The following is a 14,362-nucleotide window of genomic DNA, read 5'->3' on the forward strand; positions in this document are numbered from 1 at the left end:
CGCAGACTTGCACATAAGAGCGGGAGTCATCCGTTTTAACAAGCAGCGTATTGCACTGATACGAAATAGCCTGCCCATTTAATTATTTAGGAATGGATAAATAAAGATTTTGTACAAATAATGTTTTTCATTTTTCTTCCTTGATGGATTCTGCCACCCCCAGCAACAGTTGCTCGCACCCCAAAGAGTGTATGTGTGTGTGTGTGTATATGTATATGTACATATATATATGTATATATGTGTGTGTGTGTGTATATATATTATATATATATCTATATATATATATATATATATCTCAGCAACACTCATCACTCACAACAGTGACAAAACAATTACATTGACAATCATGTTACGTTATTTTAAAAATGTTTCCTTTTCTTTTTCATTACTTCTTTAACACACTACTTCTCCGCTGCGAGGCGCGGGTATTTTGCTAGTAATAGATATATCACACTGAAACCTATGAAACATTGGTCCCATATAAAAGTGGAAAAGGAAGAAGATGATAAAATGTAAATCATTGTAGCTACTCTATCTGAAATTTTCAACTTTAAAGCTCAAAGGGTCAAATTAAGGATTGAACTCAAAATTCACAAAAGTCTTCCTTTGAAAGTTCTATATGCATTGGCAACATTTTGTGAACTTCTAATTAATGGTTTGGCTGGCGTTTCTTTTGGCTTAAACAGTTGAAATCTTAACAGCTGGAGTTCACACAAAACCTATTTGGCACTTAACGCTAACAAAATTTCATGAGAATCATTCCATTTGTTCTTGAATTACAATCTCAAAAAACTGTTTTTAAAACACACACATTTCCAAAAATGGTCTAAAAATGATACAAGGAAATTGAAACATATCTTTCCATTGAAAATCTAAAAATGATTTTTTCATGAAAACTTTACTTCCTCCATATATTAAATATGAAGATAAAACAAAACAAAAAGTGCACACTAAGGTCTGGATTTTAGAATTTTGATTTCCTAATGCATTTTTAAGGAAGCTATTGGAGGCATGCCAGACTAACTAACTTACATGTAACTACACTCTAGCAATGCAGAATATTTTTACAGTGGCTTCAAAATTCACAGCACTGAAATGGGGGCAGAAAATGTATTTTATCCCTTAGTATATTTTCCAGAATAACGTCTGGGAATAGCCAGCTGATGACCCCAGAGCTCTAATATTCCAACACTGACAGTTTAGTTTAAGGCACACAATAGACCAAGGGCTCTGTCATGATAGCCAACCAATGAATTCTGTAGTGTTTCAATAAAGAAAAGAAAAAAAAAAAACAAAACAGACATTTAATGTGTTTAGTATTCAGAATGACAGAAGCAAACAACCAAAAAATAAATCAACACCAAACTGACATGGACAATGAAGATGAAACAATTCTACCGGTTTAAAATATCTCACCCAGATTGACTTTAAAAGAAGGAAAGACACACACACACACACACAGAGGATTGATACTGAAATGTTTGGACTTTGAGACCAATACAAGCTTTTGCCCCTCAGAGCCAATACCAAAACAACACCAAAGCAAATAATGGAGAACATTAAACTTTTCACAAAATAAAATGTAAAATTAAAGTTTTTCCCTCAACACAAAAAAAAAAGTATTGACACCAACTGTAGTAACAGAATAGTGGTGTATTTACCATTATTTATTTGAAAAATTGCAACAACCACAATCAAGAACATGGGAACTCGTGGTGTAACGCTCATGACCGACCACTACTTTCGTCTAACATCCAGCCTAATTCTCCCTCCCTTTTTAGTTGCTTGCCGACCCGACTGATTTCTCTGTACAGTTGTACAGTCCGTCTCCTGCTTCAGAGTCATGGCCTGGAGGCACGCTGCTCCTTCCATCTCACTCTCTTCTCTTGTACTCGCACATGCTGCTCCTGCACACCACACTGTTCTGCTCCTGATGTGGAGGTACTACAGTTTAGCAAATTCCTATTCTCTCTGTCAACATAATAATACATTTTATTTATATAGTGCCTTTCCCATGCTCAAGGCACTTAATATACAATCACAGTGATTAGGTTTGATAGCTGGTTTGGGTCTGATCATCAAACAAGCTTGGTAAAGCATTCAACTTTAACTCATCACAATACACTAATCTTTTTTTACTTTTACTGTAGATACCACTTCACATCTGTTTGGGAAAACATGAATAGGAGTTTGGGACAAATGTTTGGAAAGATTTCATGTGTTGCCTCCTTTAATGAAATAAGCCACGTAACACCATTTGCAAAAAGGCACTGTAATATCAGGTTCAACTTTCTCATTTTATAAGCAAGGTGTCGTCATATCCCACTTTGACCGCCCTATTTATCAACAAGTTGGAGACAACTTGTGTTATTAACCGCTTTCATCTCCATTTTTTTATAACTGAAGACTTCCATAACAAAACTACGCTAGTATAACTTGGTTTTCTGCTTCTCTCACAGACACTGCAACACTATGGAGTCGGATTACTGCCAAAGCTTATCATAAGCACCTTGCATTTTGTAAGCATCAAACTCTATTATGGAGAATCAGCATGTCTACTTTTTAAAGACACAGAGCTTGCTTTTCAATAAAGGCAGCATTAAGCGGTTCCTGTCATATTTTCATGCTGTAACATGACCAGATTTTGCAACATGCTGGTCTAGAACTACGATCAATCGATTGATCGATACTTTATTAATCCCCAAGGGGAAATTCACATACTCCAGCAGCAGCATACTGATAAAAACAACATTAATTAAAGAGTGATAAAAATGCAGGTAAAACAGATAATACCATTGTATAATGTTAATGTTTACGGGTAGAATTGAAGAGTCGCATAGTGTGTGGGAGGAACGATCTCCTCAGTCTGTCGCTGAAGCGGCTTCTCTGTCTGGAGATGATCCTGTTCAGTGGATGCAGTGGATTCTCCATGATTGACAGAAGCCTGCTCAGCGTCTTGTCGCTCCACCACAGATGTCAAACTGTCCAGCTCCATGCCTACAATAGAGCCTGCCTTCCTCACCAGTTTGTCCAGGTGTGAGGCGTCCCTCTTCTTTATGTTGCCTCCCCAGCACACCACCGCGTAGAAGAGGGCGCTCACCACAACCGTCTGGTAGAACATCTGCAGCATATTATTGCACATGTTGAAGGACGCCAGCCTTCTAAGGAAGTATAGTTGGCTCTGCCCTCTCTTGCACAGAGCATCAGTATTGGCAGTCCAGTCCAATTTATCATCCAGCTGCACTCCCAGGTATTTATAGGTCTGTAGGTCAGAGGGGACTGGGCAGTCTCATGGTCTGGAATCCCTGCAGATTTTATTTTTTTCTCCAGCCGTCTGGAGTTTTTTTTGTTTTTTTCTGTCCCCCCTGGCCATGGGACCTTACTCTTATTCTATGTTAATTAATGTTGACTTATTTTCTTTTCTTATTGTGTCTTTATTTTTCTATTCTTTATTATATGCAGCATTATAAATAAATGTTGTTGTTGTACCCTCTGCACACAGTCACCTCTGATGATCACGGGGTCCAGGAGGATATATATATATTGTGGCACACAGCCGGGGCTGGAGCCCGACCGGGACGCCCAGGAGGAGGAGGGCTTGTACCTCCTCCAGACCGCGAGGGGGCATCCACCCTGGTTATGTTGGGGGCCACGGGTAAAGGGCTTGGAAACCCAGCCCTGCAGGGACCCGTGGCCACCACCAGGCGGCGCCCTGGTGCCTGAATATCCCTGGAGCCCAGCAGTTCCGACACACCAGGAAGTGCTGGGGGTGGGAAAGACGACAGGGGACACCCGGACAGCTTCCGGGTGCGCAGCCAGCACTTCCGCCACACTGGGGCGTGTCTACGGAGGAGTGCCGGGGAGCAGCTGGAGCCCATCTGGGTTCCTATTTAAGTGGCCGCCACCCTTCAGTCAAAAGTGGAAGTCGGGTGGAAGTGGACAGAGCTGGAGAGAGGATTGGAGGCGGCCAGGAGAAAGGCACTAGGACTGTGAGGCCTGGACATTTGGGGGAACGGTGCTGGAGGCACTGGGAAGTGCACGGACTTCATTATTGTAAATATTGTATAAATAAGCGGTGTGTGGTGGAACTTATGATGTCCGTCTGTGTGTGCCCGGGTCCACAATATATATATATATATATATATATATATATATATATATATATATAAATAAACTACTCGACAATAATGCGCGCGCATGCACAGTCTATATGCAGACAGCCACATGACTTTTATTCCACTATCTTCCATGTACTGGGGTAGTTTGGGAAAACTATGACAAAAATTCACAGTATTTCCCACTGTGCTAAATACGGTTCTGATGACGTAGTCATGTCACATTGACATAAATATTTTTAAACGACTTTCAGCATTAGAGGAAACTGTTTATCTTTTCTTCCCCCTAGTCTCCAACTGTGCCCTCACCCTCTAATAGGCCGTTACTTCAGCTGTTGCTTGCTCATCCATGATTAGAGGCCCTGGTGCTATGATTAGCAAGTCTCACAAGTGTTTAACAATCAGCATTATGTCATTTCAGAAACAGTTCTGTGCATATTAAGCGGTTAAGAAAAGAGGGGGGGTGGATTTGGGGAGAACATACAGCCATAAAGACTTTGCAAATAAAACAAAACAACTGGAAGCATTCTATAACTGGAAAAGGCAACATAAAAAGGTAAATAAATATTAAATCCACATAGATACAAACACCACATAAAAAGAAATCACACAGCAGTGTGCAATATGTAAAGCAAAAGAGGTTATCAACATCAAAATGGCCAAATAGTGCAAGTTAACAGGAGAGACGTCACGAGTCCTGAAGGAACAAGTGAAACCTTTGAGATCATTCATTACGTTTTCCACAAATCGTTTTATCCATACAGAATTGGTTGTCCAGGAGCATAAGAAACTGATGAAGGAGTTATACTTGTTAAGTATGGAGTTTTTAGAAAAACCAAGTGAATAAGAATCAGGAAGTGATAAAGAGCCTAATGGTTTGCTCTCATTGGTACATTTTCTCTAAAGCACTCCAGAATGAAAAGGCTAGAGTTTACCTCACTTAGTGGCATGGCTGGTTGCCGTGGTAAAAACAAAGCAGTCAAGTCAGCTTTCATTTGGTCTTTCTTCTCAGCATCTTTCTTCACCTTTCCAGAGAGACCCTCTTTCTTCAGTACAGTCTCTGCATTTCTGGTATAATCAACCTTTAACACGTCATCCCAGTTTTTAAACTTTGATTTGAAAACCTGGAGTTAATAATGAATTTAAAATAATTATTCAAAAACCTTCTGAAAAAATAGTTAAAGAATAATAAATGCAGTCTTTTTTTTTGCCAAAGATACTAACACAAACATCTTTCTACTTTCTGTGACTATCCCACAAATTTTAGCAAAGGCAATACCTGACACTCTGTTCCCTCAAGGTTTCGAATGACCATGGCATGCTTTGGCCGGTGTAGCATGCTGCACATTTCTTGCCCCAGTTTTAGTGCAGCTGCTCTCACAAGCCTAGGAGATTTGCGGCCAATCCAAATGAAGACATCTGACCAACAGTCTAGAATGTACACAGCCTTTGTGTCCAACAAACTCTGGACCTGAAATTGAGAAGAAAAATTAAAAGTAAAGGTCACACAACATTCTGCACTCTATTCACAATAAAAAATTTTAAAAAATGATTCAGACCATGTTCTCAGTATTGGAAGGGATGTTAGGGAAAAGTCTCAAATAGCTTTACTTTTATTGGAGATACTATCACCGACAACATGACGTAGGAACAGGACATTCTGGCAATTGTAAGGAAGGCTTGCCAACACCTCCATTTCCTTAGATGTCAGTGGAAAGTGTGGATGTCTTTATCTATTCTTATTAACCTCTACAGGTGCAACAGTGGAATGTATAGTCACTAAGTGCATTACCCACCATAAAGCACCCTTCTGTTCAGGATGAATAAAACATAGCCAGACTTGGAAACACTCAAAACACACATTTTAAAAGACTTCACCCATCCCATACTGTGACCTTTCTACATATTCTGTCCTAACAAACATTACAGGAAGAGTTTCCATCCATCCATCCAACCCGCTATATCCTAACTACAGGGTCACGGGGGCCTGCAGGAGCCAATCCTAGCCAACACAGGGCGCAAGGCAGGAAACAAACCCCAGGCAGGGTGCCAGCCCACCGCAGGGAGGAAGAGTTTTCTTTCCAAAGAAAACAATTACTCAACAGACACTCATGCTGAAAACATCTAGCAGATATGTTATATTCCATACACGTACTTGCCTACTACCTGTGAACTTGTCTCACCACTCTGTGCCTGCGCCGTGAAGAGCGCTACACAAAAATCAATTCAATTCAAGCCGGATTAACAGGAAATGTGCTTTATAAAATACAGATTATTAAACACATAGCTAATCATGCTTATGGGTGATGCTGCATTTGTGACCCACTGGGCTGGCTACTTTCAGCAGCTGTTTAAAGCTGATCTTCCGGCTAGGACGTTGGAAACCTCTGGGTCCATGGTTCTTGAGGCTGATCCTCCAATTAGCTGTGAGCCACCCAATCTCATTACGATTGCAGAGATGGTGAACCAAATGAGGGTAGGAAAGGCTGCAGGGATCTGTGGTATCCAGGGTTAACCTTTGCTGGTAGGTGGTAAAGCTTTCCTCCTGGCATTTCAAGCAATCTTGGCTTCCATTTGGGAGATGGACATCATCCCAACGGACTGGATAATATGACTTCTTGTCCCAATTTGGAAAGGGAAGGGCGATTGCCTGCATTGAGGCAAATCAAGGAATAACACTGCTCTTGGTGCTGGGTAAGGTCCTTGCTAGGGTCATTCTCAATAGGATTTGTGATCACTTGCTCACCTACCAGAGACCGGAGCAGTTGGGATTTATGCTCAAGAAGCCTACCACTGACAGCATACTGGCACGGAGGGTTCTCATCGAGAGTTTTTCTGCAGCCTTTTTCAATTTTCGTAAGACATTCAACTCAGTTGATGGAGCTGCCCTGTGGGATATTCCGAGACTCTGTGGGATTCCCCCCTGAAGTTGCTGGATATAATGACCGCCCTTTATACTGGTACTGTGAGAGCTGTGCAGATTGGAGACAGAACCTGTCCATTTTCCCCAACTTGATTCTGGGGTTCATCAGGGGTGTGGTTCTTGCACCAACCCTGTTCAATGCTTGCATGGACTGGGTGTTGGGCATGGTTGTGGGGCATCTGTTGGTGAAGAAAGATTTACTGATCTTGAACTTTGCCAACAATGCTGTGTACATCTCAAAAACAATGGAGGCTCTGATCTGGGTTCGAAAGAGTGAGCGAGTCAGAGTGTCTGGGCTTGCATGTATCCTGGATAAAAACCAAGATTCAGGCCTTTAATAATCTCTTGGACATAACCATCAGCAGTGTGTCTGTCTGCAGAGTGTCAACCGCGTCAAGAGGTTTACTTTCCTTGGCAGTGACATTCTTGCCTTCCTATGAAATCAGTAGATGGATTGGGAGAGCATGGGGCGGTTCATGAGGTTGCGGAAAAGGGGTGTGTGGCGCTCCCGAGATCTTTGGAAAAAGGACAAACAAAGGTCCAAGTCTGTAGAGTCCTGTTGCTTCCTGTGTTGCAACATGGTTTTTTTGACATGGATGCAATCCAGTGACCGGAGATGAACACTGGACTCCTTCAGTACTATGTCTCATTGGAGAATCCTTGGGTAACGCAGGTTTGACTTTGTTTCGAACAAGCAGTTACCCACAGAGTCCTAAAAGAGACATATCACCTGCATTATGAGGCAATACAGCATTGTGGTGCGATTCCCCAAGGGTGATCCAGCTCACAGGATGCTCACTGTTGAGAACCTGAGTGGCTGGACCAGGCCAAGGGGACGCCCACATAACACCTGGCTGCGGCAGATAGATGGTAATTTCCAGAAGGTGGGACTGGATCACATGTCTACCTGGGGGGTAGCCAACAGGGATCCAAAGCGGTTTTGTGGTGTTGTGTGTGGTAATACACTGTACCAGTGCATGCTCCCCAACCTGACCCGATAGGACTTAATCATGCAGCCAAAACATCTCCAGGTTGATTTCCTTTGACCAAAATTTCAAGCCAGCTAATAAAAACCAATGCATCACCACCATGAGAGGAATACTGAATATCATATACACAGGTATGAATTTAGTAGCATACTGAATGTTTTTTTTATAGTGAGAGGAAAAAGAAAAAAAACATGGAAATTTACAATTAAAAAGTATCATCCTACCAATCTCAGTTCTGGCTTTATGTCAAGCTTTTGCTTCTTTGCATGCTCCACCGAAAGTTTGTAGTTAATTTGGGGGAGCTCCAGGTACCCAAGACCAAGACCGACCTTCAATACAAGAAAAAGTGCACATTAGTTACAATAAGTGGGCTTTCAAAAACATATGAATCAAAATGTCCTCTATTTGTCCAAACTGCTCTATCCCTATAAGTAGAAAATAAAAAAGAAAACAAAGGAAGGCCTGTAATTGTTATTTTTAAGATTTTGAAATTTGAATGATTGGGTTCTGTATTTTAATAATACTTTACAGTTCCACCTGTTGTTTATCCTGTGAATATGGCAGTGCAGTGATAGCAGCTGAAGGAGGCAAGGATTCCAAAAATAACAACATCGAGGTATAAATGATCACCTTCATTTAGTCAAAAATCAACAGGTTTTTTTAGTAAAACAAAATGTTAATTTATATCTTTATCGAAGTTAGAAAACATTATAATATAGTTTAAACCGCTCATACTTTGTAAACTGCAACTTTCCAATATTTTCCTATATCATAGTGAAATTTATCATGTTGCAGGAAAGTATTGGGGTGGTCATTGATTAAACTTAATTTGGTAAATAAAATGGACTTTTGATAACCTGTGCTTGCCCCCACCACTATCTTTGTTACCTTATAGAGTTTTGGCTGAACTGGTGCAAAATCATCGGGCACATTTATCTTGATTTCCTCAGGCTGACCACCTAAAATCTCCCAAAACTCTGGTGTTTCTTGGCCGTGTACAAGTAGTATGATCTCAGCTTTTCCTTTTCTTTCATTCTTATTGATCTTTTCTGCAAACAATCTGAAAAAAAAGCACACATCCACACAGGTGAGGAGGATATAAACCAAGAGAATTCAATTCCAAGTAGAGCTCCAGCTCTCTTCTTACAGAGTGATCTTTCTACTTTGTACTAAAGGAAACCTGTAACAGACGTGTCCTGCAAAAAACTAGAATGTTTTTGTAATTCTTACCTTGCTTTAGTAGTTCCACTTAAGGTTGCTTGAGCTCCTCTCCAAATAAAAATTTCCAAACCATTGTCCAAAGTAAATACAAATCTGAAAACAGATTATTGTCCAAGAATTAGCCAAATAATGACAACAGCAGCCTCACATTAAGACATGCCACTTACAGCGCACTACAATCAGTGCGCACATTATTTTTATATAACATTTGTCACTGAAGTTGGTATGCATTTAAACTTACTTAAATTATCAGCAATAAGAGGGAACCATAAAAAGTAGGTAAAATGTAACAAATGGAGTGATTTGGAATATATTTATAAACTTAAGTAAATTACTTTATTTCATAAACAAAATTTTATATTGTTTCCTCAGAATTGCATAGATGACCAAAGGAACACCTAGAATATTACTGAAGTAAGTGATACGAGTGCTCACTGTCGGAATAACAAAAATTAGAATAGAATTGAATTCAAGACATACCGGGGATCAAGAGAGGCACTTTTCAGTGGAACAGATTCCAGTTTTATATTTTTTTTACCATAAACTCGGTAGAGTCTGCAAAGCAAGGAATTACAAGTGATCAGTCAACCTCATAAGATACAATTAAATCTATGCTCACTTGCTAAGCTCTTTATTGAGGTTCAACTGACACAGACTATTTGTTATTATATTATAGAAGAAGACAGAACTTAAAAGCTCTTATCACATGGGTGTTACACAATACAATTTATATGTCTTGCAAACACAACGAAGAATAGTCATAAAATTAACCCTAGGCTGAGTGAATTCAACTACAGAAGGTTCTTAACTTCAAATGTAGAATACTTCTAAAGGAAGTTATATGTCTATATGTCATATTACTCCAAAAGATAAAAATAAAACTTACCGAGAGATGTACTGTGTGTCTTCCACAGTGTAGAAACCACTTGCTGTTCCCCCTTCAATGTAAGAAATCTCATTGTCAAATACCTAAAAAACATAATAAAAGAATAGTACATTGTGCTCCTTGACTGCAAATGGACATTAGCTAAAAAAAAAAAATACTCCCTCAAAACACAACTGACTGCTGTAGAAAACAGTGAGGTGTGATTGTTAATTATTACAACCATAACATTTTTTTAAAGCAAGGCATATCACTTTGAAACAAGGTGCATTCGATAGAAGAGTTTTCTGAAACTTAAAGGATTTTTTGTTCTGTTTTGATACTGACCGCACTAAATTCTTCACTTTCATCTCCCATCTCTTCCCTTATAGTTCTACACTCCGCTCCAAGATTATTTCGCAGATTCACAGCATGGATAGCAGCACATGCTTTCTTATCAAGTGATGCTTCCTGTCCAATCCAGTAAAATATCTGCCAGGTCAGGGCACCACCATCATCTAAATATGTCTGGAAAGAGAAAAGAAAGATGTGTAACACACATTTGACAAGACACCTCCCCAGGGATATTTCTTCCATTATAATTTTTTCAGTTTACAAGTGTTAAAATAGTAAAGTCTAACTCTAGTCTAATATTTCAGTTTGTAAGGACAAATATTTGATTACCTTTAAAACAATGTAGCAATCTGCTTCATAGAACTTTCCATGAAAAGTGTCATCAACTATCATAGGAACAAAGTTTTCGATCTGCCAGATTGTAACTCCAGGCACTTGACCCACATCTTCCAAGAAAAACTCAGAGTAATCCAGGTGAGGTTTCTCCAAATTCTTATCCCAGCGCTTCGTTTTCAGATCTGTGTATTTCATGTCTCCATTTTCCTATAAATAAACAAATGTTTTAAACTGTGACCCCTGCAGCGCCAATACTGAGGACCTGGACACAACTCAATGTTGGCACAATTTAACAAATCTGAATTCAAGACTATTTAAAGAGTGTAGTCTACTCAGTAATACTAATCACATTTGATTTGAAAAGAAAAGTTAGCAGCTTATGTTCCAACCTCTATTGTTTTGTTCTTTTCTTGGGCTACATCTGACATTCCCTTCAAGACCTGTTTGGCCTGGTCATCTTGTGTGGAATCCTTCCTGCGACGCAGGCGCATCTTTCTCGCCAGAGGATCTCTGCCTCCAGTTCCTAGGGTTTTAAATAAAATAACGTAACAGCCATTTCAAATAGTGTACTAATGTCCATGCTGAAAGATACTGTTATTACATTACTAATTTGAGGTTTTATTTTATTTTATTTTAAACTAGACAGGCCTCCTAAGTACAAAAAATTACATTTCTCATATTAATATTTTGAATTAATGTAATATCTTAATATTGACCAGGTGCAAAAATGCTTTCTGGTATTATACATTAGGCTTCAGTGGTTGCATAATAAACTAACAAGTACAACAAGGTCTTATTTCTAATTAAATGCCAGTCCTTTAGTTGGCAGAGAAGAAAATAATGGCAAAAATCTAAGACCACCATGACTTGTTTGTTAGCTTGGGACAGCTTTTGGACAATATTTCTTTTTATTTTATATATATATATATATATATATATATATATATATATATATATATATATATATATATATATATATATATATATATTACAGATATATAAAAATATATATATATAAAAATATATAAAAAAATATATATATATATATATATATATATATATATATATATATATATATATATATATATGCAAGTACATGTCATTTAAAGAGTGTTTTGCACTATATTGCATGTTGCTGATGAAACAACTGGATAGCACTTCATTGATCCAACACTCCTTCAAGTCTTGTTGAGGTCCAGGCAAAGAGGTGGCAAATCTAATTTTGTTGGTTTTCAATAGACCTCCACTCGAAGCAAATCTTAACTTTTGGTTTTCCAGCAAATCTTCTGACATATCACTCTCCTCTGCCTGTTGCCTTTCCACAGTAATGGTTTCTTAGCTATAACAAGTCCCATAAGACCATTTCTTTTAACACCGATTTGCAGAGTCAAACTCTGTACTCTGGTGATGGATACTGAGCCATCACTTTACTTCATTGTATCCTTTCTCCTAAGGAGATGACCTTTAAGTTCTGTTCATCACATACAGCCAGCCATTTTAGGGTAAGATGAAGACAGATGTTTTCCGACTTCGACTTGCCCAGTTTCTTTAAGTTTCTTTATGACATCCAGAACGCCACATCCTAAAAATCTGGTTTTGCATGTAGTCATTCACGAACTATCATAACCTTACCGATACAAAATTATGAATTTGTATGACTTGTCAAAATCTGTTAACTTAGGCATTTTGAAACATCTCCTTGAGTCGCACCAGTATTTGTGGGTACAGTGCAAATGAGCCACTTTTTTGTTACCTTATGCCACTAGCCCAACTGGTTTGGCTATTTACTACCTTGTTCATTTAAACCAGGTGTGCCGTTTCTTGAATTGAACAAATGCATGAAATGTCCAAGATGCCTTAAGGAGCAAGCTCATGTTTTTCAAACATACAATGTTGTAATAAAGTGCTTTCACAAGCAAATAAAACTAGTCATCTCAGCAATAAGTGTATTTACACAATACAGTACATTTTATTTGGGGGGGAGGGGGATGGACACACAATGGCACACAGCGAATTCATAGTTTTTAGCTAGGGAAAGCTCTGGGGTTTCAGTTTTTTAGATTACTGTTAAATGTATTTAAATATCATATTAGTGTTTTGCCCATTTATAACTTCCATCTTTCACAATATTGTTCGTCACTTGAAAATAACATAAATACATTACCTCCACCAGCAGCTGCAACAGTGGCAGGAGATGCCCCAGCAAGTCTAAGCTGGTTCTGAAGAGAGAAGTCTATATTGTACCACTCTGTTGTTCTGTCTACTGGCTTAGGAGGCATCACTAAATTAGGGTTTTCTCGAACATCCAATACCTGAAAAATAACATTCTATGAAGCACAGTAAAAACAACTACATATGTGAGCTGCAACTACAAACATAAAGAGGTAACTAAAAGATATATTTATGAGCATTTATTTAAAACGTGTGGTTTGAAAATTGCATCTGAAATATCTAAACCAGAAAATTAAGGATTCAGATTTTACCTCAAGATCAGACAAAAAGTGAATAGCTTCTGGAAGGGTGACAAGACGATTCTTATTCAGAACTAGTTTTTTCAATTTGCTACATCTAAAAAATGAAAAAAAGGAGAGAAAAAATGAAACATTACACAAGAATTAACTTGCAAAGCTATGCTTTAATAATGAAAAGAACATTCAAATTTGACTCACCTGCACAGACCTTCTGGAATCAGCTCCAAATTATTGTTTGCAGCCATGAATTCCACTAGATTCGACAACTTTCCAATACCAGATGGAATACCATCAAAGTCCAGTTTATTGGAGTTTACATATAACCTTTTCAATTTCGTAAGTTTGCAGATAGCCGACTTCAAAAAAAAGATCAAAAGTATGTCAAACACTGACATATACAAATATTTCCTAACAAAAAATATTGTACTTTAAACAGCATACCATCCACAGTAGATGGTGAAAGAATAAATACATGTTTGCCACAAATATGGGACGGATTACAGAAAATAAAATACAATAAACCAATTCATTTAGTTTATGAATTTGAACAGAATTCACAAGCTAAGCAGACCTGATAAAATATCAGTGAGAAATTTAATCACTTAAACGTGAAAACTTCTGAAATCACGAGTAGACAAATAATAACAAGTTAGGAACTTCTACTCCAGTTAAATGCATATGTACCACAAACACACACATGAAGTAAAAAACACTTTTAAAATGTTAATGTATACAACTTAGACACATTAATTAAGGACAATTGCATAAGAATATATAAAACATCTCCAATTATGTATACTTCGTTTTATTAAACTTTAGCACTTTAAATCATTTCTGATGTACATTTTTAGTTGCATAGTAGCAGTCAAATTTAGCAAATATTAAATAAAACAGTTGTTTTCCTTCAAAAAACATTTCCTGCCTGTGGCACATTAAGTAGCTGGTGAAGTTCTGAATGATTCCTAATATCAAGCAATCGACAAGATGTCAAATTAACACTGATCTGCTTATTTTATGCATTGATATGCAATAAAAAAAATAAATTAATAAAAACTGCAACTTGAGACATCTACACTAAGACCACTTAAGCT

General features: G+C 38.1%; 1 protein-coding gene across 1 annotated transcript in view; it reads right to left on the minus strand.

Annotated features, from left to right (window-relative positions):
• Nucleotides 1–14,362, minus strand: part of flii (FLII actin remodeling protein) — a 43,289-nt gene that overhangs the window by 17,094 nt on the left and 11,833 nt on the right. The window contains exons 9-21 of the mRNA XM_039776522.1: nucleotides 13,470–13,627; nucleotides 13,284–13,368; nucleotides 12,965–13,112; nucleotides 11,190–11,323; nucleotides 10,795–11,007; nucleotides 10,459–10,638; nucleotides 10,135–10,217; nucleotides 9,729–9,803; nucleotides 9,258–9,341; nucleotides 8,916–9,087; nucleotides 8,252–8,356; nucleotides 5,395–5,586; nucleotides 5,051–5,239 (exon numbers count right to left, since the gene is read on the minus strand). Coding sequence (XP_039632456.1) covers nucleotides 5,051–5,239; nucleotides 5,395–5,586; nucleotides 8,252–8,356; nucleotides 8,916–9,087; nucleotides 9,258–9,341; nucleotides 9,729–9,803; nucleotides 10,135–10,217; nucleotides 10,459–10,638; nucleotides 10,795–11,007; nucleotides 11,190–11,323; nucleotides 12,965–13,112; nucleotides 13,284–13,368; nucleotides 13,470–13,627 — 1,818 coding nt within the window. The remainder of the gene's footprint in view (nucleotides 1–5,050; nucleotides 5,240–5,394; nucleotides 5,587–8,251; nucleotides 8,357–8,915; nucleotides 9,088–9,257; nucleotides 9,342–9,728; nucleotides 9,804–10,134; nucleotides 10,218–10,458; nucleotides 10,639–10,794; nucleotides 11,008–11,189; nucleotides 11,324–12,964; nucleotides 13,113–13,283; nucleotides 13,369–13,469; nucleotides 13,628–14,362) is intronic.

Source organism: Polypterus senegalus, chromosome 13 (genome assembly GCF_016835505.1).
Source record: "Polypterus senegalus isolate Bchr_013 chromosome 13, ASM1683550v1, whole genome shotgun sequence".
Lineage (NCBI taxonomy): Eukaryota > Metazoa > Chordata > Cladistia > Polypteriformes > Polypteridae > Polypterus > Polypterus senegalus.